This window comes from Sarcophilus harrisii, chromosome 1 (genome assembly GCF_902635505.1).
Source record: "Sarcophilus harrisii chromosome 1, mSarHar1.11, whole genome shotgun sequence".
NCBI classification, from domain to species: Eukaryota; Metazoa; Chordata; class Mammalia; order Dasyuromorphia; family Dasyuridae; genus Sarcophilus; species Sarcophilus harrisii.
In genome coordinates, this window is record NC_045426.1 from 525,514,241 (window position 1) to 525,537,369 (window position 23,129).

General features: G+C 36.8%; 1 protein-coding gene across 2 annotated transcripts in view; it reads right to left on the minus strand.

The window, feature by feature from the left end:
• Positions 1–23,129, minus strand: part of LOC100920614 (cytochrome b5) — a 48,465-nt gene that overhangs the window by 13,791 nt on the left and 11,545 nt on the right. For both annotated transcript variants that reach the window (XR_004230994.1, XM_012541582.3), the window contains exon 2: positions 1,372–1,500. Coding sequence is in view for 1 of the 2 variants with exons in the window: in XM_012541582.3 (XP_012397036.1) it covers positions 1,372–1,500 (129 nt within the window). In the remaining variant the exon portion in view is untranslated. The remainder of the gene's footprint in view (positions 1–1,371; positions 1,501–23,129) is intronic.

Below are 23,129 nucleotides of genomic sequence, written 5' to 3' on the forward strand. Positions count from 1 at the left end.
CAGACAGACGGGGGTGGGTGGATGGGGTGGGGGGAGGGAGGGGGGGAGAGGGAGAGAGAGAGAGAGAGAGAGAGAGAGAGAGAGAGAGAGAGAGAGAGAAGAGGGAGAGAGAGAGAGAGAGAGAGAGAAGAGGGAGAGAGAAAGAGAGAGAGAGAGAGATGTCTGAACTTCTTTCCCCCTAGTCTTTTCGAGAATCTTAAAGAGTCTTAAAAGGTCTCAACAAATCTTTTCCTTACCTCCCAACCTCTCTCTCTAAGATAGAATCAAACACTATTGTGTCAATCACAATGAATTCCTTACAGCCTTCAAAAGATACACCAAAACTGCTTAAAAACATTTCAGATCATCCAAAGGGTCTGCTAGATTGCTGCTTATGGCATCCCTTCTGCTAGTTTTTAATGTGCCCAATTTTCATCACTTTAACTCCACCTTTATTCTCAATCCTCCCGAGTCCTCCCCTTTCTTCTTTAATTTCTTTTTTTCAGATTCATCATTTCTATTACCAGAGCCATTATTAAAATTCAGGTCTTCATTTCTTCTCTAGTGGACTGCTTATGTAACAGCATTCTAACTAATCCCCCCAAATCTAATTTCAGTCTCTTCCAAGACATTCCATCCAGGACACTCTACTAGATTGGCCCAAAGCTGAAGAAATTCTCATTATTGCTGCCTAGAAGGTGATGAAGCAAGAAATCCCTGATTCTATTGCAAAGATGGGGAAAGGAATTTTTGTGATAGTAATTTGAAAATCTCAACATTTTCCCCAAAAAAGCATTGTACATATTAAGTAGATTCGAATGTGGTAATGACACAGAAATGTTATGAGTTAGATGGGTTTTATGTATTTTAGGATATCTCTGAAAACTAGTTATTATGTAAATTATTATTCCTTTAAGAAAATGCACGATAAATTTCAAACAATTAAATTATATGATTTTTGGGTAAAGCCATTTCCTAAGTTAGGATGAATCTATAGATATAGAGCAGTGATCTATAAGCTCTCCAAACTCCAATCTGGGTAAGTGGTAATTAATATATGACTTCTGTAACACTAATTTTCTTAGTGAATATATGGTCTTGCCAGACTTCAGCAAGTACCTGAAGAAAAGAAAATGCTAGCTTTAAATCTTTCAAACAAGGACCAGTAAAATACAAAAACAAAATAGGACATTATTTCCTGAGGGAGATGAAAGTGGGGGGAGTAATACAGGGAAACAATGTCTTATAAAGTCAATTATTTTGTCTTATCTTTTGGGGGGAAAACACTTACTTTTGTTTTACATATTTAATCCATGGGACAGAAAATAAGATCTAAGATGAAATGGTAGCTTGAGAAGAACTGGGACAGAAGGCTTTTGAGAATATACTCACTGGATGAAGTTCCCCAATGATATATGTCTTGGATAATTCTCGAGCATCTGTGGAATGCCCAACATCCTCAAAGTTTTCAGTTGCATCACCTCCAGCTTGCTCCCTTAGAACTTCTTCACCACCAGGATGCTATTTATTTAAAGAGAGAAAAAAAAAAGACATTATAATTGGGAAGTATCAACATTAATTAAGATTTGTAATACAGAATATTCCAGAGGCTATTATTCACTTAGTAACAGAATCAAGAGATGAAAATTAGTAACTCATATTAAAATCAATCTTTTAAAAGTTGTGAGGTCAATTCTCTTCTTGGGGACTATATATTTGTGCTTTTTTCTCTAATTAAAAGACACTGATTTCCCTCAGGAACTATCATCTTTATTTTCAAGTATCTTTATCAAGAAACATTTATTAAATACCTATTAAATCTTTATGGGGAATACAGAGGACTGGAGTGGAGCAATGAATCAATCAGCATTTATTATGCACCTACTATGTGCTAGACAATGGGCTAGTGGGGGATATGACAGAGAAATCAAAGTTTTTCCCCTCAAGGAGTTTACCTTAGCAAACTACATTAATTTACATTAGTAAGTTATATTAATGCCACATATATGTAAGTATATGAAAAATTAATACTAGGTAATTTTAAGAGAGAGGGATTTTCAAAGAGAGAGGAAAAAAAGTTATTCAAAGCATCACATATACACATACATCATTTTGTGCCTATCCATAAAGTCAGAACATTTCCAGCCTACTGAAATCTGAGCCCTACTTCTATTACTCAAGGCATCACTTGTCAAACACCTTGCCAGTGGCAAAAGGGTTCTCTTCTATAATATGCATGACTTTGTGGTCATCCAATCAAGCCTTATTTAGACATTTCCTTTTGGTGGCTAGGAGCTCACACATTCCAGAAAAATGCCACCAAGCACTCATATTTCCATGTTCTTTTAGGACTGCCAAATCCCTTCCCAAAACATTTCATTCTGAAATGATAGTACAAAACCAAACAAACTGATGGCTTGGTCAACTGCCATCTTTGCCAAACTCAATCTTTGAGATTCTCACTTCCCTTTATAAATCAAAAAATTAACATTTATGAAGTGTTGTCCTATGTTCCAGGTACTAGAAACATAAAGTCAAATATCAATCAGCCCCTACTCTAAAGGAATTTAGTCTATAGTAAAAGAAAACATGTAAAATTTGGTGAAAACACTCAACTCTGTCACTAGCTGCTGTGTGATTCTTTGTCACTATTATATTACTCATTACATAAGACAACATATAAAATTATTATTTTAAAAAAGTACTTTTTCCTTCTTTTGAACCTATACTTCATCAAATTTTTATAGGGTTGTTTTTTTTTTTTTTTTTTTGCACTTAGAAAAAAATCTGACAGGAGAATAATGAAAAATAAAAAATAAAAAATGTTTGAAAAGCAACAGTTTGAGAATAGAGATTCCATGGTCTAATTTTAGGTTCTAACAAACCTGCTTTATGACAAGGATTATCCTGACTCTTCATACTGAATGAGTTCCTCCTCCCACTATCACCTTGGGACAAGAAGGAACAAGGTGGAGTAAAAAGACAATGAATAAATTTCAGTCAAAGACTGAGAGAAGTATGAACAAAATATTGACATCCCAATAAGCAAACTAAATAAAAATATTTTAAGGGAAGGAAGAAATGGTAGGCAAAATGAATAGTGGGAATTAGAAACTCTGTGGCAGGCTTCTCTGATCAATCCAAGAGGGTTTCTTGAAAAGGAGGACATTTTTTAAATTAAAAAGAAACAATTTGCTGAAGCTTTGGGAATGAGAGAGAAAGGTATTGCCAAGTGTTTTGGCCTTGACTTGACCCATGTTACAATGGGAGAACTTTGAGGTAAAGAGTGATATGCCCAAATTAAAAAACAAAAAACTATCAATCCAGTAACTCTCAAGTACATAGATGGATTTTAAAATAATTTGTGATTACTCTGTACTTATTGTTGAGTAAACTGTGGCTAGTATTGCCTAATAATAAATAATGCATTTCTTCATACATGAAAGATTTTCTTTCAGGAGGAAAAAGGTATGTTTTTTTTGAGGACTGTTTAGCAACCAAATACCTACACATGTACTACTATTTTTAACAAAATAAGCTATCAGGTTAAAAGACAAGAAATAAATAAAAACAAAACCTTGTCATTTCATATATATTCAGGGGGAAAAAATTACTAGGGTTAGTACATCTATAAGACACCATACAATTGTGGAAAGAATAGAAAGAGTACAGGGTTGAAAAGTAAGGAAACCTGGCCTCTAGGCCTAGCTCTTTACTAACTAGTCCTTCTATAGGACTTAAGTATTTTCATCTACAAAATGATTAATCATGAACTGTGATCAAATTAACAATCAACTAATAACATTGTCCAATGTACCATCCTTATAACTAGCCAATCAAAGTGTCTTCCCCTGGACACCACCCCACTGGAATATGAACTCTGATAGAAGAGAGGATCTTTGCTTTTATGTTTGTAGTCCCAGCTTTGTACAGTGCTTGGTAAATAATAAGAGTTTAATAAATGTTTTCATTCATTCATTCATAAACTTTAACCCTAAGATTCACTCCAAGCATAAAATCATATGTTTAAAACATTTGACTGGGAGTAGAAGACTTCCAGTACTAAAATGAACCACTTCCCCCTATGAACACTCTCTACAGATATTATACTTAATTGAAAAAAACTAAGATTATTAATTTCATATATATTAAACTCAAAAATATATTCATGGAACAGGGCTTATCAATGTTAATTACATAATATCTGTATCACCATATCAGCAATAATTTGTCAGTAGTGACAGAGTAAACTTAGGAAATAATTATATTAAGCTAATTTAGAGCCAAAAAAAAAAAAACCCCAAATTAAAGAACAATTAATATTTCTAACTCATTCTCTTGCCAATGTTTTCAATATACTGACATCTTGCAAATACTATTAAGAAAAGGACAGTCATAACTCCAGTAGTAACTCTGCTTCTTAAAACTGTAGTTTATGACCATATATAAGTTCTCATAACTGAAGTATGGACTGCAAAATTATAACCTGTTATTAGCTAATGCTTGATTTTTATAAATGTTTTATATACTTATATAACCTAGGGTCATGTAAAAATTTCTTGACACAAAGGAATCGCAAGTGGAAAAAGTTTAATTAGTTCTGCAGTAGTACACGTTTTTCAATTTAAGGATGAACAATTCAAAATAAGATTGCTGATTAAGTTGGTAGGATTTTTTTTTAAGTCATCAGTATTCAATTGAATATATATAGTTTCTGTATGTATATGAGTATCATGTATATATTTTATTCTGAACTTAATGAATACCAAATAAATGACTATTTCCTTTTTTAAAAAAAGTCATCAGTACCTAGGAAACATAAAACTTTAATATCTGTTGCTTAATAAATGATGATAAGGTAGTGGGAAAAACTTCAAAAACTTCTTAAGTGACACAAAAAGACAGAAACTTGATAAAAAGTAGCTGAGCCCACATATGTTAAATGTTTAAGAAATGCATAAATACTACAATAAATATTGGCAATATGCATAATCTTATACTGCTGCTATTGTATTCAAAGACCAGCAAAGTCTTTTATGTACAAAATCTATTATGTACATCTTACTATTCCTTTGAAATACATAAAAGTTATCACGTAAATCTATTTTTTTCTCAATACCCTTCCCCTAATACTTTACTACTCCAGCTTCTGATGTTTTCTCAACTTCTTTTTTTTCATATTAAGAGCTTAAGTTTTTTCCATGTCACTAGGATCTTCCCCTCCAGATACCTTTTATTCTGGGTAGCTCAATGCCTTCATAATTATATCACCTCTAATGGGAATCTTGTCTGTGTATACCTGGTCCAATAATGCAGGCAATTTCCCTCCATTATTCACTCAAAAAGAGAAATACTCTACAGTTTCTATTAATAATAATTGACATATATAGAATGCTTAAAATCGGCAAAAGAATATCATTCATTTGTACCTTATATTAACTCTGTCAAATAAGTATTAACAGCTATTATACTGGGAACTCCTCAACTAGGCCCTTCTAACATACATGCCTTCTATCCCTATGGAAATTAATTCTCCATTCTTTTTTTGCAACTCTCAGCCAATTGTCCAATCTAATTGATTAGTACCTGCCTGTGCACAACAATCACCCATTTAGTTCATTCTCTCTACCTGACTGCTCCTAGACACCAGACCTTGATTTAGTTTCACATTTACATGTGATAAACCATCTAATCATCTGCCTGCTGCTAAATATTTCTGTTAGATGGTCAAATGTCTCAATTTGCTCCATAAAGTAGAAGCTAAGTTCATTTGCTCAGTGGGAGAGAATTAATTTAAGGAAAGAAGAAAAGGTAACAAATAATTGCATTAAGGAGTTAAAGGTCAAAGCCCTTGGTAGAGGTAGTCTGGATGTTACGAGATAAGGGTCAAAAGGGTTGCTGAGAAGTCAAAGTTAGTTTGACTTTAGTTACAAAAAAGCTGCAATTGTGTCAAGTCAGTTCATTTGTACCCTGGTCCAACAGCACCTACCAACAGAAAACAAAAATATAAAGTAGGAATGGATTCAGGGTTACATCAAGTAATAAGTCAACAAACGTTTTACCATGGAATGAATTTTTTGAATTTTCACTTAAAAAATAGTTGGGTTGTCTATTTTCAGATAGATATTTCAGCTAGATATTCAAGCTACATGGTGAAATGGCACCTTTAAGAATAAAAACTCACTCAATAGAGTTCTAATTATGTTAAGTTGAATTTAGTTAGAAATGGTAGATAATATTTGCTTCCTTTAGCTGTTCCACTGAGGCTAGAACTTTGAACTAGGAGGTATTGTTATGCCAAAGTCCCCTTTTAATGGGGTGACCCAGTTCCTAAAAATTGTCCTAGTTCTTTACTCTGCCTTAGGTTATAGTCCCCTCTTAATGTTTGAGATAAAGGTTTTATAGACATTCCTTAATGTTTGACAGGATAAAGGTTTATCCATTTCAGATGTCATTAGAATATCAGTAATGTCATTGTTCTTGTTATTCCATAAAAAGCTTGCTGCCCCGATCCTCAGGGCTAGACTCTTTGAGATGATAGTCTTGTCTAGCCCTGGGATCAACATGGATCCATTGGTCCCTGTATTTCTCTCCATTTAATAAATTATTGAATTGGTCTCTAATCTGTCTTGCTCAGTTTCTTCAGCATTACAGTATTAAAATAGTATACTGTTTTACAGGCACAGGGCTAAGCACTGGGAAACAAAATAAGTGTCTCTTCCCTCTAGGAGTTTATATCCCAAAGGAGAAATATGGTGGAGAAAGAAGTCCTGAGTCAGCCTCAAAAGGGTGGAAAGAATAAAACTGGACCCTTGCTTGATTGGAGGCTAAGAAGGCTAAAGGATGCAGGAGAGGAAATGACTAAAAAGCTTATTATAAAGTCTTAGATGAGAAGGGAAATATAAAGTTAGTCTAAGGTGACTAGATGACACAAATAAATGAATACATGAGGACAGAGAATAGATATGGTGGATATATTCGAAGGGATCCCAAGAATACCATATAAATGGGCATTTCAGGAACTAACAAAACAAATGGAAAACTTGGTCCCTACTACAGAAGAGACTGTTTGGAGGAAGAAAACTAAATTTTGAAAGAATTTCTTCTCTCTCTTAAGAAATCTGGGAGTAAGAAAGAATAAAAAAGGAAAATATTTCCTAGAACATCAAACAGAATTTTAAAAAAAATGGAAATGAACTTTAAGGATCAGAGTCTACCTACCTAATTTTACAGACTTTGAAACTAAAGATCCAGGGAGATTAAGTAATTTATCCAGTGGGCTGATTACACAATCCAAGTTTCCTGACACTTAAGTCCAGGGATTTTATTATATGAGCAAGTGAAAGTATGAAGAACATATTTTTATATGCAGGAAGGGACTTTTCATCTGAAAAACATATTAAAAATTGACTTTCATTTTTCACCAACTACCCAGCATTCTCCCCCTCCACAATCTTCATATTTTCCAGAAATTTTAGATTTCTCTCCGTGCCCTCCAGGAGCTCATTAACTACTTGACTTGAAGTAGCCTCCATGCCTGTGTTTTCAGGTCCTTGGAAAGACAAAGTCACCTGGAATAATATCATAGTGTTCTAAATTAGTTCAAAGTTCCAGTCTCAATAAAGCATCTAAAGAAAACAAATAAAACAAAAAACAACCATTTTTATAAGTGGAAAAGAATTACAGGCACATGCACAATGACTAAGCAAAAAACATCAACAATAACAATAACAACTCTTTAAGAATAGTTTATCAATCCCCTTGGAAGTTAAGCCAAAAATGAAGTAAAGGAATTTATAAAGGGCAAAGATATCCAAGTCATATTACAAAAACATTGAAAAAAAGACTGTTAAATCAATTGTTCTTTTTATGTCAGTAAGTTCCGATAAATGTTTATTAGAGGAAAAACTACAAATACATAGAGGTTACTAGAAAACAATATATTGTCCGCTCTTCTTTAGAATAAACTCACCATGTTAAAGGGTGATGTGGCACCTGTAAATCTTTGAAACAATGTCTAGGTCATAAATCAATGAAGGTCTTCCTTATCACCTTTCCTTCACCATTTCAGAGGTAGTTTCCTGACTCTTTACATTTGATACTTACTTCTAGTTATTAGTCATTTTAAAATAGTTCCTATCTTAGTAAGCCCTCAGTTTGAATTCTTGTCCAAGGCAACCCATTTTATTGCGTGTGTGTGTGTGTGTGTGTGTGTGTCCGCCAAATTATCTCCTTGTAACTTCCACACATCAATCCTGGTTTTAACAGTAAGTCACGACTTCTTCTACGTTACCATACTTAAAATATATAAAGATAGATACCATTATTAGTTTTCTCCATCTAAACATGAAATCTCAACCATAGTTCCTTGAACTATCATTCAAATATCATGATTTTGAGATCTCAGCATCACCCCCGGTTACCCTCCTCTGATTTCAATTAAAAATGTCTCTTAAAAAATATGAGGCCAAACATAAACATGCCAGATATGGTCTGATCACTGGATGACAATATTATCCAATTCTTTCAATTCTGCCTCCTACTGAAATCCAATGGGAGGAGGGAAGGTACAAGAGGGGAATGGAATGTACTGTAGAGATAAGAGTATGAATCCAAACCCATTAACAAGTACATGCCATAGACTAGCACCCACCACAGTACTCACTCATGGTACTTAAATGCTTGCAGTTTGAGTGATACCAGACAAAACATAGTTTAGTACTTTTAAAACATAGTTATTTGTTGTTGTTTTTTTTAACTTTTTTGGTATTGTTGCAAGTGCCCATTCTGATGACACTAAGAGATTATTTTCAAAATTTTTTGATTTGTGTGCTGAATTGTTATCTTAAGGGAACAATTCGTTGACAGTGAATCAGAGCATATCCCCTTCTTAGTTCAGACACCATTATCTTAAAATCATAATTTACATTCTTTCTCTTCATTTTACATTTGTCTGATCTGTATAAGATTCCTCCAAGTCCATCCCCATAAACTCTATAGTTCCAATGTTTCCAACTCTACAGTTTGTAATTTCTACATTATCCAATAAAGGTGGAAATTTTACTATGTACTTCACAAAACATTCTGTCATGGGCTTTTATATTTAAGGTAAGCCAAAGAGGAAGCTTTCTCCAATGAGTGACTTCTGTGGAGCCCCCTAAGAACAATGGGCAGAAGATACAAAGATACAAATCTAGATTAATGTCAAAGAAAAAATTTCTACTAATCAGAGATACCCAAAAGTGAAAGTGGTTGCCTATGGGTAGTGAATTCCATTTCATTGGAGGAATTCAAACAAAGGCTGGCTGAATGACTCATCCAAACAACAAATACCTATTAAATATCTACTATGTGCCAAGCAAGGTGCTAAATGGTAAGTGAAACAAAGAAAAAACAAAATTCTTCTTGCCCTCCAGAAACTTATATTCTATTATGGTGCCCTTTTTTCTCCTTAGACACTTGATGTAAAGGCAACATTCTGGGGCAAATCCTCATGATCTCATTACTACAATATTGCCATGGCTTCCAAAGTTACAGGTCTGACTATAATCACATGCCCTTCACTTCTTTCCCCCCCACCATCAAACTTGTGGCTAATCACCATCTAACAGGAAATCCTCTTTGGTATTCAAAGCCCTTCCTTCTCCTTCCCCCTTCAGGGGACATGAGCCTTTTTGCAGTCCCTCATACAAGAAATGTTCTTTGCTGCCTCTACACCTGGAGTACTCTCCCTCTCTCAGATCCTTCTCTTCCAAGTATCAGTGAAAGTGCTACCTTCTCTGAAACCCTTTCCCGCTCCCTTTTACTGCTGTTAGTGCCTTACCCTTTGGTTGGCTGCCACCAATTTATCCTGTATGTGTCTTGTCTGCAGTTGTCTGCAGCTTGTACTTGGCATGATGTCTCTCCCCTATTAGACTGTGAGCTCTCTGAGAACAGAAACTGTCCTTTGTCTTTCTTAATAAAATCAGAGTCTGGAAGTGCCTAGAATTTAATAAATGTTTGTTGACTCTCTGACAAGAAAGTTATACACCCTTTATGAATATTGATTGACTATTTCCAATCTAGAAAGACTATCTGGTTTTTGTTGAGCTCTAATCATAGGAAATTTTCCTTTACATCAAACCTATGTTGAGAAGTTGGAGCTAAGAGGGGGAGTATTAAAAGCAGTACAGACAGCTCTCCCTTCCCCCAAGTTCTCCAAATGGGTCTGGAAAATGTATCAGAGTTATCCTGGTGGGAAAATACAAGAAAAAGTCCCAGTGAATGATGCTTCCAGTATCATTCCAGTATATCCAGTAGGTATAAGACAAAGAAGTCTAGACACTCAGGGCAAGATCTGGTGAGGAGAATTGTAAAGTGAGCATCCCAGCACAGGAAGAGACTGTGTACTGGGGCAAGAAGAAGGACCTAGAGACTAACTTTGACATCCATTACTCAGTCTCATGGTTACACATCCAGGATGAGCTGAGCTCCCCAAGAGCAGGCCCTGAGCTACACCAAGATAAGAGTGAGTTCTGAAGCTGCAATAGGTACGTAATTCAGATCCCAGGAGCACAGTAGTTCCAACTTCTATCCCAAACCCAACGTGACAAAGAACCAGGGCAGGAATCCTAGACCAAAGAGGAACCTGTAAGTTCTGTTAACTCTGAACCATTCAAGTTTCTCAATTGGCTGAATGAGACTGAAGTTGACAGAAGTCTAGTATTGCTCAGACCCAACTAAGGATAGGAATTTGCAGAGTTCGGACCAGAAAAACCATCAGTCTTTAATTTGGTTCTGCTCACTCTAAGAGCACTAAATAACTCAATACTTGATATCCCAAGAAAGCTGCAACAAAACCATCCCACCAGACCTTTCCTCCAGAAGTGTTGCAGAACTCAATTCTAACCACATCTGAAGCCAGAAAGTAGTCTAGAAGAATAAATAAAGGAAAAAAGAATCTCACTATAAAGAGCTATTATGGTGACTGTGATGTTCAAGACACAAACCCAAAAGAAGAGAATGATTCCAAGCATCTTCAAGCAAAGCTTCAAAGGCAAACACATCACGAGTACATATTTAACTAGAAATTCTGGAAGAAAAAAGCAAGAAAAACTCTTTTAAAAATTCAAGACTTATAAGACTTCCTGAATACCCAACCAAAACAAGACCTTCCGAGTCTTACCAAGAATCTTAAAAGAAACTGCTTAGACCTGTTAGAATCAGAAGGCAAAGAAAAAAACAGAAATACGCAGTTAGCTCCTAAAGCGATCTCCAAATGCAAACATTATAAGCAAATAAACAATATAAGCAAAAAAATCCAGAGCATCTAGATCAAATCAAAAATATTCCAAGCAACCAGAAAGCAAGAATTCATATACTAAGGACGCACAGTCAGGATTAAAACAATTTAGCAACTACAGCCATAAAGGAGGAGAAAGCTTGAAATAGCCTACAGTATATTCATCCTAACGATGGGATATAATCTTAACATTGCAATGTTAAGATAAACATGATAAGGTAAGATGAACGAAAAATATAAAGGATTAAATATGAATAAACTACTTCCATTCTAACAAGGAGAGATGACATATATATTCTCTCTGAACTCTACCAGGGTCCACAGAAGGAGTCTATAATTAGACAATGCTTGGGAATAGTTCAGTTGGACAGAAAAAAGAGAAAAGGAATTCACTGGGGGGGATGTGAAGGAAGAGAAAAAGGTTGGGAAAAATTGTCTCACACAATCAGAGAATATATAAGTAGACATCTGTAGAAACAAAGAAGAGAAGGGGAGTAGCTGACACTTGTTTGTATAGGTGTCTATTTCTGCTCCCTGATTATGCAAGAAATTACTAAGCTTTTCTGAACTGCTTTTTTTTTTTTTTCTGAAATGCTTTTTTCTCTTTTATTTTCCTTCTGTTCCAGAATGGCTCAATGGTTGGAAGAGAGGAATATATTTGGAAATAATAGTTAACAGAAATTAAAAATTGTTACAGGAGGGGCAGCTAGGTGGTACAGTGGGTAAAGCACCAGACCTGAAGTCAGAAGGACTGGAGTTCAAATCTGGTTTCAGACACTTAACATTTCCTAGCTGTGTGACCCTGTCACTTAAAAAAAACAAGTCACTTAACCCCAACTGCCTCAAAAAAAAAAAAGTTGTTACAGGAAGTGTAAATATGCTGTTGTAGCAAAGATACATTTTGGCAATGACAGTTTCAATGGAAGAAATAATTCTTTCTAAAAGTAACTTAAAGGAATTATCTAGGGTAAGTTGTAGTACTTAACAAAGATTCATATTAGGAAAATTACACTCATAATAAAGTATGTTAATACTGAAAACAAATAAAAGATTTATATGATTATGTCAATAGATGCACAAAAAGCTTTTGACAAAATTAAGCAATTATTTATGTTAAAAATGCTCAAATAAATGAACATTTCTATAGTGGAATAAAAGTTATCTATATTGCCAAGAACTAGTATATTACTTTTTTTTAACCTAACCTAATTTCATTTTGTTTTGTTATAAGAGCATTTTTTCCATAAATCTTTTTAATAGTATTTATTTTATTTCTCCAAATACATGCAAACAGTTTTTTCAACATTCATCTTTGCAAAACCTTACATTCCAAATTTTTCTTTGTTCTCCTTCAGCCTCTCCCCAAGACAGCAAGCAATCCAATATAAATTATAAATATGTACAATTTTTTTGTTAACTATGTTCAATTCTTCCAAAGTCATTTCCATATTTGTCATGCTACACAGGAAAAATCAGGTCAAAAGAAAAAAAACATGAGAAAGAAAAAAAAATAAATAAACAATAACAATAAAAGGTGAAAATACCATGTAAAGCATTACTTTCAACAGAAAAGTATAAAAAGCTTTTCTTAATAGAATCACAGAAATAATTTTGTGTGTGTGTGTGGTGAGTCAGCAATTGGGGTTAAATGATTTGCCCAGTACCTAAGGCTGTATTTGAATTCAGATCCTCATTATTTCAAGGCTGATGCTCTACCCACTGTGTCATCTAGATGCCTCTTAGAAGTGCATTTTCAAGGTGTTCCAAATCACTATTGATCAGAGAAATGCAAATTAAGACAGATGGATGATTCAAGCCAGTTCCAGTTCAGTGATGAAGAGAGCCATCTACACCCAAAGAAAAGACTGTGGGAACTGAGTGTGATTCACACCACAGCATTTTCACTCTTTTTGTTGTTGTTTGCTTGCATTTTGTTTTCTTTCTCATTTGAAGAGATGGAGCATCTCATTTGTGGGTTGGAAATGTTCTTTTTGAAAAAACCAATCGACTTCTACAAATGACATAATTATCCCTAAAGGTCAAAGGTTTTGGTTGATAAGGAAGTTTAAAGGAAGTAGGAAAAGGAAGAGTAAAAGAAACAATCCATATAGAAGTTATGGAAAAAGAGGAATAATTAGCTTGAAGAGGATGAAGGAAAAGGACTGGGTGTCCTTTACCTCCAGGTAAAAATCAATTTGGAATCCAAATCAATCAAAAAGCACTTATAAGCTCATACTATATGCCAAGCACTGTAGAACTAAATATAATGAATGAAATAATTATTCAGAAGCAACTTCCATTTTAATGGAGAAACAACAAATATATTAAATAAAAAAGAATAAATACAAAGTAATTTTTCACAAAGTTGTTTGAGGGCACCAGCACTAACAGTTGAGGAAATCAGGGGAAAAATTCATGTGGAAAATGATACTTGAGCTGCTTCTTGAAAAAAAGAGAATGGATTCTTTGGGGCAAAAAAGGAGGGCATTCCAGAAGCAAAGAAATAGAAAACAGATTATCATTTCTGAGGAACACACAAAAAAAAGCCCATTTTCACAGAGCACGGAAGCAAGAGAAATGCCCAATGAGGCTGAATGGATAGATTGGGGCCAGGCTGTGAAGCACTTTAAAATAGCAAAGTTTATATCTTATCCTAGAGGCAATGGGGGATATATAAAAGAACTGAATGCATAAGAGTGCCATGGAACAGATCTGCATTTAAAGGAAAAACACTTAGGCAATAGTTTAGGCTAAAAGGCAGTAGTGAGATTTAATGAAGAAACACCAATCAGGAGGCTATTCCACTGATTTTGGAAAAAGGTGATGAAAATATGAGGCTACTGTGTAAGTAGAGGAAATGGGCTGGATGCAAGGGATGTAGAGACATGCTGTCTCTACTTTAAGATTTGATAACTATTTGGATATGAGAGATGGAGTGAAGAATTGAAGATAATGTTGAAATTACAAACCTGACATTAGAAGAATAGTGGTGTCTTAGAAATAGCAGAGATTGGAAGATGAAAAGTTGGAGGGAGTAGGATAGATAACGATTTCAATTTAGAACCGTTTGAATTTGAGAAACCTCTAGCACATCCAATGTGAAATGTCCAATAGATAATTATAATCAGATAATTATCTGATGCAGATAATTCTGCATCAGGAGATGCAGACTTCTGAAGCTCAGGATACAGACTAAGAGTATACAGATCCATAAATCAGCACCATAAAATGAGAATTAAATACATGGAGAGCTAATGAGGTGATCAAATGAGAATATAAAGGAAGGAAAAAGGGCTTAACATTGAACTTTGGGGTGTAACCCATACACCTATAGATAGGGGATACCACATGAATACCACAACCGTGTAAGCTCTAGTAAGAGTCAAATATTTGAGTTGCACTTTTCTGCACCTACATGATCCAATTCAAATCATATGCCTAATTCCACTTAATACAAAAACCAGAATCCACAATATCTTCATTTTTCTACTTTACTCCTTTACCCTAATCCCATCCCATCCCATCCCTTTCGAGGCTCCAAGCTGCCCAGAACCCGTTTATACAGGTTAAATGAGATAAGAATCATTAACTCTAAACCTTCAGGTGAAATAAAAAATAAGTGGGCCTTTCCATCAGCCCAGCCATTTCTCCATTAATCAGTCCTATCTCTATGTCTAGACCTCAGGCACTGTCATCTGCCTTTCTGAGAAGGAGCCTTGATATCCTGCCTAGACCACTTTATCATCCAATCCCACACCATAGATACGACATCCTTAGAATCTTTAGATATTTTTCATTTATCTTGAAGCTAAATTGTATTTTATATGTATCTACTCCAATTAAAAAGTAAGTTTCCTGAAAGATGAAAACCTTGATTCTTCTACTACTATTCTCAGTGTTTGTAATATAATAAGTTCTTTCATTCATTTATCTGTTTCTGGGAATTTAAAAAGTTTTAGCACTTATCTAACGTCAAATTCCCAGCTTATATTAATTTAACTATCATAGTTAGCATTTACAAGCAACTACTATCTATTTTAGGTTAAAAGTTTTTTTAAATTGTATTGAAAAATGTTACAGTCCAAACTTTCTACTTCTATCCCTTGGTCTAGTCTTGTATTACAGAAGGGTATCAAAGATTCACTTAATCCCAATATCATATTCAAGCCACTAATTAATAAGAGGCAGCATACAGAATAGACTGCCTCATAAACACAAGAGTTTAAGGCTGAAGTTCCCCACTTTGATACATACTGGCTTGTGCGAGCCTGGACAAGACATTTAATATGCTGCCGAGAAGTTAAAGACCTCCTGTTAAAAGCAATTTCCTTCCAGAGATTCCTACACCAATCACAAGAGCAGTTCTTACCCCTGTCCCGGCACCCATCAATTAATATGTGGAAGAGTAATCTTTCATTAGAATACTCTTGGTAATACAGTACAGACTTAGAAACCCTTTTTTTTTTTTTAACCTCAGTAGTCCTCTCTGCCCCTGGAAACCCTCTCTCTGACTAAAGGGCTCCTCTGACAACCCTGATTTAAGGAGGGTGCCCAGGATAGCCACGTCTGCATTTCCCACTAGACTGAACTCTTCTTTCCCCTTACATATTTTCCTTTAATGATTTAAGGCACCATGAAACATACACAGGTCTCTAATTTGGTAGTGGAAAGGCAGAGAAAACTGCCTTTTCTGGGCAAGTTCTGGGCAAGAAGTGCTTCTCATCAAATGGTTCGTAGGTATGTTTCCTTCCCTCATAGTGGACCTAGGATCCCTCCCTCTATGTACATGAGAGAGATAAGATAAGAGAAAACACAGAATCCAGTGATGCCTTTTGCTGGGGAAAAAAAGGGAAAGGGAATGATGTCAAGGCTGAGAAACTCCACTTAAACCCTCTGGTCTTTGGCAACACAGAGAAATCTGAGTCAAGCCCCATGCTGGGTTTTATGTTGTGACAGGAGAGGATCCCACAGGGAATCTCATGGCCACTAATTCCTTCACCTGCAATAAAAGAACTCCTCCAGGACACAGGCAGGACCACTGTTTTCTGGACAAGCTGTCTGGGCAACATTTGGCACCTGCTTCCTCCATTTTAGAATTGTTTGTCCTACTCAGGCTTAGACCAGAAGTAAAGATGGGGTAGGAGCCAATTCCAGAAAGATTCTCCAATTCTGGATTCTCCAATGGACATTCATATTAAGGTAGGGAAAAAAAAAAAAAAAGCAAAGAAAGGAAAAGAAAAAATATATATCAGAAGTCAAGTTCTGGGGGGCTGTCAAGGGCAAGGGATAGATACAAGAACCAAAATGTCCAATAGTTAGAAGTCTTTCTTCCTCTGCCCATCAGCCTGCACGAGTAGCTTAGCTCCTTGGCTGAAAGGTGGGGAATCCCAGGAAAGTTCAAACAAGAGGCCAGTAGTATCTGAGCAGGAAAAATGCAAGAAACTCTAGGAGCTCTGATGCTTCATCAATGATCAACTAAAACTTCTGCTTCTGCCCACAAGCCAGCCAACATACCCAGGAACTGTTTGTCTAATGACAAGGAGAACAGCTTCATTCTAGGGGACACCCTTGAAGGAAAGTTTCTGTCCTGTCCTGGGGATGGGAAGTAAAAGGACTACAGCAGTAGTAGCAAAAGCAGTATCAACTTAGCTTCTCCCCAATACTCACTAAGTGTTCTAGGGGGAAAGGAAGGATATAATTCAGAATAAGAAGGGCTGAGAGTCATATGCCCTGTTTTTCATGTACACTGAATGCCATTTTTCTCCTGTAAGGAGAAAGTGACTTGTCTTACCTGCTGCCTGCTATCTTCTTCCAAATAAGGCAACCAGCCCCCCTCCCTCCTTCCTCAGAGGGTAGCCAAAGGTCCTCAGTAGAAGCCATGATCGCCTGAGCTAGATCCTCAGACACTGTGTTCCCAAATGAAGGAGAGGATGTCATCCTCAGACAATTTCTCAGGATCCTGACACTTCTGAGAGCTGTGAACTCAGGCACCATTGTCCCACTCTCAAAAGAGCGGCCCATAGTAGCAAATGTGAAATGGAGCCTTAGCAAGCAAAGGCATTTCATACGGAGAAAACCCTATTGTCTTGCCGAATAAAAATTTTCCTTTCATGTTTTGCTGACTGTTATGGGCCAGAACTCTGCACTTGAAACAAGGATTCTTACAAGGTGCTAACTCAGTGGAATTGATCAGACAATGGTTATCTATCTAGTTTAGCATGGTGATTAATAGTTCTCTAGTTCAGTACATATACTTAGTACTTAATATGGTTCTACAAGATTGATACCTATTCTACAAGATTCATACCTATGATAATGTAATTAGAATACAGCATATAAGCTGGGACAAACTCAGGCAGATAAATTCATTCCATCTCACACCACCGTGGTGGCAGGCCTGTCTCCATTTCTCCACTGAGACCAAGGCCCATCTGAGCCAGAGACAAGACTCAGAAGGGTCTGGAGACAAACTCAAAAGGGGACTGGAACATTCTGGGGAAAGACAGAGGGGTGGAGGCTGGAGTTCAAGCTTTCAGACTGAGACCGTTGTGGTGGTCTGCCTATTTCCCCCACAGAAACCAAGACATATTCTGGAGGACTTCAATAAAGTTAGTTGGGGCCCCAGGCAAGGAAACTACACTGTGAAGGAGACAAGACCTTGAAGTAGATAATAAAGAATTTGTTCTTAAACACCTGGCTATTCTCATGGTGATTACTCAGCTGAGATGAAGGCTAGTCCAGAGACCTCCAGAAAACCAATCAGAACACTACAGCTGAATGCCAAGGAATATTCAGAGACTGGACAATTTTGAGGTGTAGCTGAGTCACAGCATATTATATGAGCCCTTGTTGATTTTCATTTTTTTATTTTTTCCTCAATAGAATTTTATTTTTTCAAATACATGTAAAAATAGTTTCCAACATTCATTTCTGTAAGATTTTGTGTTCCAATTTTTTTCTCCTTCCCTGCCCCACTGTCCTGCCTCAAGACAACATCAATCTGATATAGGTTAAATATGTACAATCCTTCTAAACAAGATTTCCATATTTGTCATGTTATGCAAGAAATATCAGAAGAAAAGGGGAGAAAAATCACAAGAAAGAAAAAGCAAGCAAAAAAAATAATAATAATAAAAGGTGTGATCCACATTAAATCTCCACAGTTCTCTCCCTGGATGCAAATGACATTTTCCATCTCAAGTCCATCGGGAACTATGTTGGACCACAGCATTACTCAGAAGGGCTAAGCCTATCACAGTTGATTATCATGTAATCTTTTTGTTGCTGTGTAAAATTTTCTCCTGGTTCTGCTCACTTCACTCAGAATCAGTTCATATAAGTCTTTCAAGGCTTTTGAGAAATCATCCTGCTCTTCGTTTCTTTTAGAACAATAATATTCCATTATTTTCATATGCCATCACTTGTTCAGCCATTCCCCAATTGATGGGCATCCACTCAATAACCAATTCTTTGACACCACAAAAAGAGGTGCTACAAATATTTTTTCTTACGTTGGTCCTTTTCCCTCTTTTCGATTTCTTACAGACCCAGTAGTTGGGTCAGTTGCTGGATCAGTTCACAACTCTACCAACAATGTATGGGTGTCCCAGTTTTTCCACATCCCCAGTAACATTTATCATTTTCTTTTCCTGATACCCTCCATTTCTAACCTGACAAAAAAATTTCTCCAGTTTATACAACTTCTTTTACTCTGATGGGGTTCATGTTGGAGTTGGAAAGAGCTTTCACAAACTTCTCAATGAGCTGAATCTTAAGTGCTACTTCTGGGTATCATGGCCATTCAACACCAGTGTATCAAGGATGTGAATTGTGCTTTATCTTACGCTGAGCCTCCTTCTTGCCTTTCAGCTCATGAACAATATCCACTGAGAACAGAATGTCCCAGGACAGCTTGGTCTTGAGGTACAGTTTTCTCCAGTGGTCTGACATGCACAGATCTGGGATTTTCCTAAGCCAATGAAACTCTCGTTCACTCCTCAATACCATGTAGTCATAGTCCAGAACACAGCACATTTTATCCAGGGTTTGGGAGTTGAGTGGAGCAGGTTTACAGCTGAAAATATTAATAGCAGTGCCTTTTTCAAATTAAAGAACTTAGACTGGATCTGAAGAAGAAAGGACAACTTTGAGTTGATCTGGAATCCTAGACAAAGGTATACGTTTTGGCCAGGGGTTTGATCTGCAGGCTTCAGTGGCTCGCATTGACTGGATCATGTAGTCAGTAAATTCAGGGTCTTCCTTGATCATGTCTAAGGGTTCCACAAAGTTGACATTCAGGTCAGTCTTCTGAAGCTGATGAAGTCTGCTATTTACTTGAAAAGGTATTCCCACACATCATCAATCCCAGACTTCAAGCTCTTCCAAATCACCTGCCTCCCTGATTTGGCAGGCAGGTTAGTGACAGATTCAAAAAGGCACATGTTCAAAGCAGATGTACAGACGATAGAAGAGTCCCACACTGAACAGTATGAACAAATCAAAAGTTTTACAAATAAAGTGGCCATCTCTATAGGTAACACACAGCCCTGTGAGAAATAACAATAGTTGCTTATTAAGAATTTCCTACAGGTTTTCTTGCTTTCCCATAAAAAAGCCATCATCAACCATCACAAAGTGTCCACCCTTGTAATTGGCATTATCCAGAACAAAATTGCAAAAAGCTGCGATGTTCTTTGGTCAGAGGATATCTCCATCCTCTTCCCCACACTCACCATAACAGAGTTCAAAGAACTCCATAGATATCCTCCAGCTTGAAATCATTGGACCCCTTTCCAAAGTTCTTTGCCTGCTACTTCTTCCTCCAAAGCACAGCCAGGACCTATTTATAGATCAGCAAAGTACAGGAGCTTTGGACCCCAGCCCTTCAACAAGGGATTCCCCGAGTCCTTCATAAACACATAACAAAATACAAAGTCAATTCTGGCCATGTTCATTGCTGCTCTATTTAGGAAGAATATTCCCTGAATGATTTCATAGGGAAAGAAGCTGGTTCGAGCTCAACACATCTCCTCTCCATCCACCCAAAACATCAAACACATTCTTGCATTTCAAAATACTGTGTGGAAACTCTTCTCTACAAAACTCAGTTTCATCTTAAATTATCATCTTCCTTTTTCCCATACTCATCACTTATCTCCTCAACATCAAGAATTTCACTGTGTACTCTGGGAACCATGACACCTGTTCAAAGACACCTGGCTCTGACTCATCTTACTAGTCCACACTGAGTTCCTAGTCAAAATCCTTTAATATGAGCCCTAAACTGCTTCAGTCTTTCTGATCAAAAGCTTCAACAATGACTTTCTGATGCTGGCTATGTTTGCCCATACTTTCACCTTCCCAAAAGCCCATTTTTGCCATCATCTTTTGGGATAAACTAACACATGGAATAACAGTTTTGAAGTCATTGCTGAAGGTATAGGGCCTACGTGTGGGCCATGATTGCCAAAAAGCAAAGGGTTCCTCATCAGATGTGGAACTGCATCTCTTTGCTTCTACTTCTTCTGGGTGCTGCTGAGCTCCCCTTCACTTCTTCTCTTCACTATCACTGAGTGGGAAAAAGGAGCCCTTAATTCTAGCTTTCTTAATGCAATGCTCAAAATCATCTACTTTGGAAAACCTGAAGTTTTCACTTGGACTATATTTCCCAACTCCTTTCCCACCCACCTACCAATGTGGAAAAGGGGGGGAAGGGAGGGGGAAAGATGCTTTTCCAATCTCCAAAATAGAGCATCAAATGTGAAGGTGAAAAGAGGTGCTTCCAGGAACAAAGGAGGGCCTCTGTGATGAAGGGAAGGCAGAGTTAAATGAGCAACACTGGAGAAAAGAAATGGAGATGAAAAGAATGGGGGAGAGAAAGCAAGGAGAGATGAGAAATATGAAGGAGGGAAATAAGGAAAGACAAAAAGAAAAGAACCAGAAGAAGTAACAGGAGGGGATGAAGATCACCAGGGGTAGATTAGGAGGGGAAAGAGGGAGCAAGTGGAAGAGGGAAAAGAGATCAGGAGTGGAGGCCAAGAGGAGGAAGGAGCAGAAGGGAGGGGATCAGGTGTGGAGAGCCTGAGAGGGGAAGGGGGCCAGGAGAGGAGGAAAGAAAGGAACTAGAAAGGATAGCAGCATGCAGGATGATGAGCCAGAAGATAAAGCCCACCCCACTCAATTCCCTCCCACCCTGACCAGGCAATACCTGTGACCTCACCCTCACTCTCACTCTCATGTACTTCTCCAGCTTCCTTTAAAATGGCATATTCCCTATTAGAAAATGCAAATTCCTTAAGGGCAGGAAGACACCATTCTTTCTTGGTTCTCACCTTTATGTCTGACCACTTGTAGTTAGTCTGCTTTGCTGGATCATCAGTCAAATCACATTTCCTAAATGGGGGTATGCTCCAAGAATCTTCATTAGGTCCTCTTCTTTTTCAATCAGGTTCACTCAGCTGGTGACCTCATCAACCCTCATAGTTTTAACTATCATCTAGGCAGATGATTTCAAAAGCTAAATATCAAGATCCAGGTTCTTTCCTGAGATTCTGTCTTAGATTGCTATCTATGGTTATTGGAAACTAGATGTCCTATAAACATCTCAAACATCTACTGAATTCAAAATCTGTGCTCAACAAAACCTCCCTTCAATGAAGATCACCACAATCCTTCCTGTCTCCTAGGTTCATCACAGCAGTGTTATGAATGAATAAATGATAAACTATTTATTAGCACTTACTGCTTCCAGGCACTGCACTAAGTTCTAAGGCTCAAAGACAAGTAAAATAGTCCTCGCCTTCAAGAAGCTTTCTCTCTAATATGTGGAAGAAGTGGGCATGTTTTGGACAAGAAAATCAGAAGAAATGGTGACTGGAAACACAGCAAATGATCGACAATGATTACTGTTCTTAAAGTAAGATTTGGAAGTGGGGAAGGAGAAGAAGAAAGAGTATAGAGCTTTACTGCATGGCATGGTGATGACCAGAAAGTAAAGTAGTCATTTTGAGATAAAAGTCATGAAGACAGAACAAGGCTTCTTAAGCTATGGGTTGTATAACAATGTGGGGGTCTCAAATTATCAGTAAATGTTTAATTTGTATGAAAAATTTCTTGGGTGAAAAGGAATCAGGAGTGGATAAAATTTAAGAAGTCCCGATTAATTCATTGGGTTCCAATTTGGTTTTTTTTCCTGCCTTATCCCATGCTCCCTACAGCTGCCAAAGTGATTTTCTTTATACGTATGTCTAACCATGTCACTTCTCTCCTCAATAAACCTACAATGGTTTCCAATTTGCCTTGAGGAAAAAAAATCTAAACTTCTATTTATTTTTTAAAGTTCTTCACAGCTTGACCCCAATCTTCTATGCCACTTTTTTTTAGACATTATTCTCCTTCCCATAATCTATATAGCCTTCTCTTTCTTCACTCATATACATTTCACTCCATTTCCAATCTATCGACTTTATAGTGGCTCTCCTCCATCTCATAGAATTCCTTCCTTCCTTCAAGATTCAGTTCAAGTAAAACATTCTCCACAGTCTTTTCTGATGCCTGTCCTCTCCACCTATCTGACACATATTTATTTTGTATAGTCTCTATATGCTTATATATGCATATACTGCTGTCTTTCCCAATACAGTAAAAATTTCCAGAATGCAAAATCTTTCATTAATCTTTTTATCCCCATATAATGGGCTAGCACTAGCAGATAATAGGCTCATCGATAAATGTCCATTTATATACTGATTGATAGGTGTTTGACAATATTATAAAGTACGTGTACAACAAATGTATATTTTTTCCTATTTTCACATACATGACTTTATGATTCTGGAGATTTATTTCCATTCAACAAAGAGGATGTAGA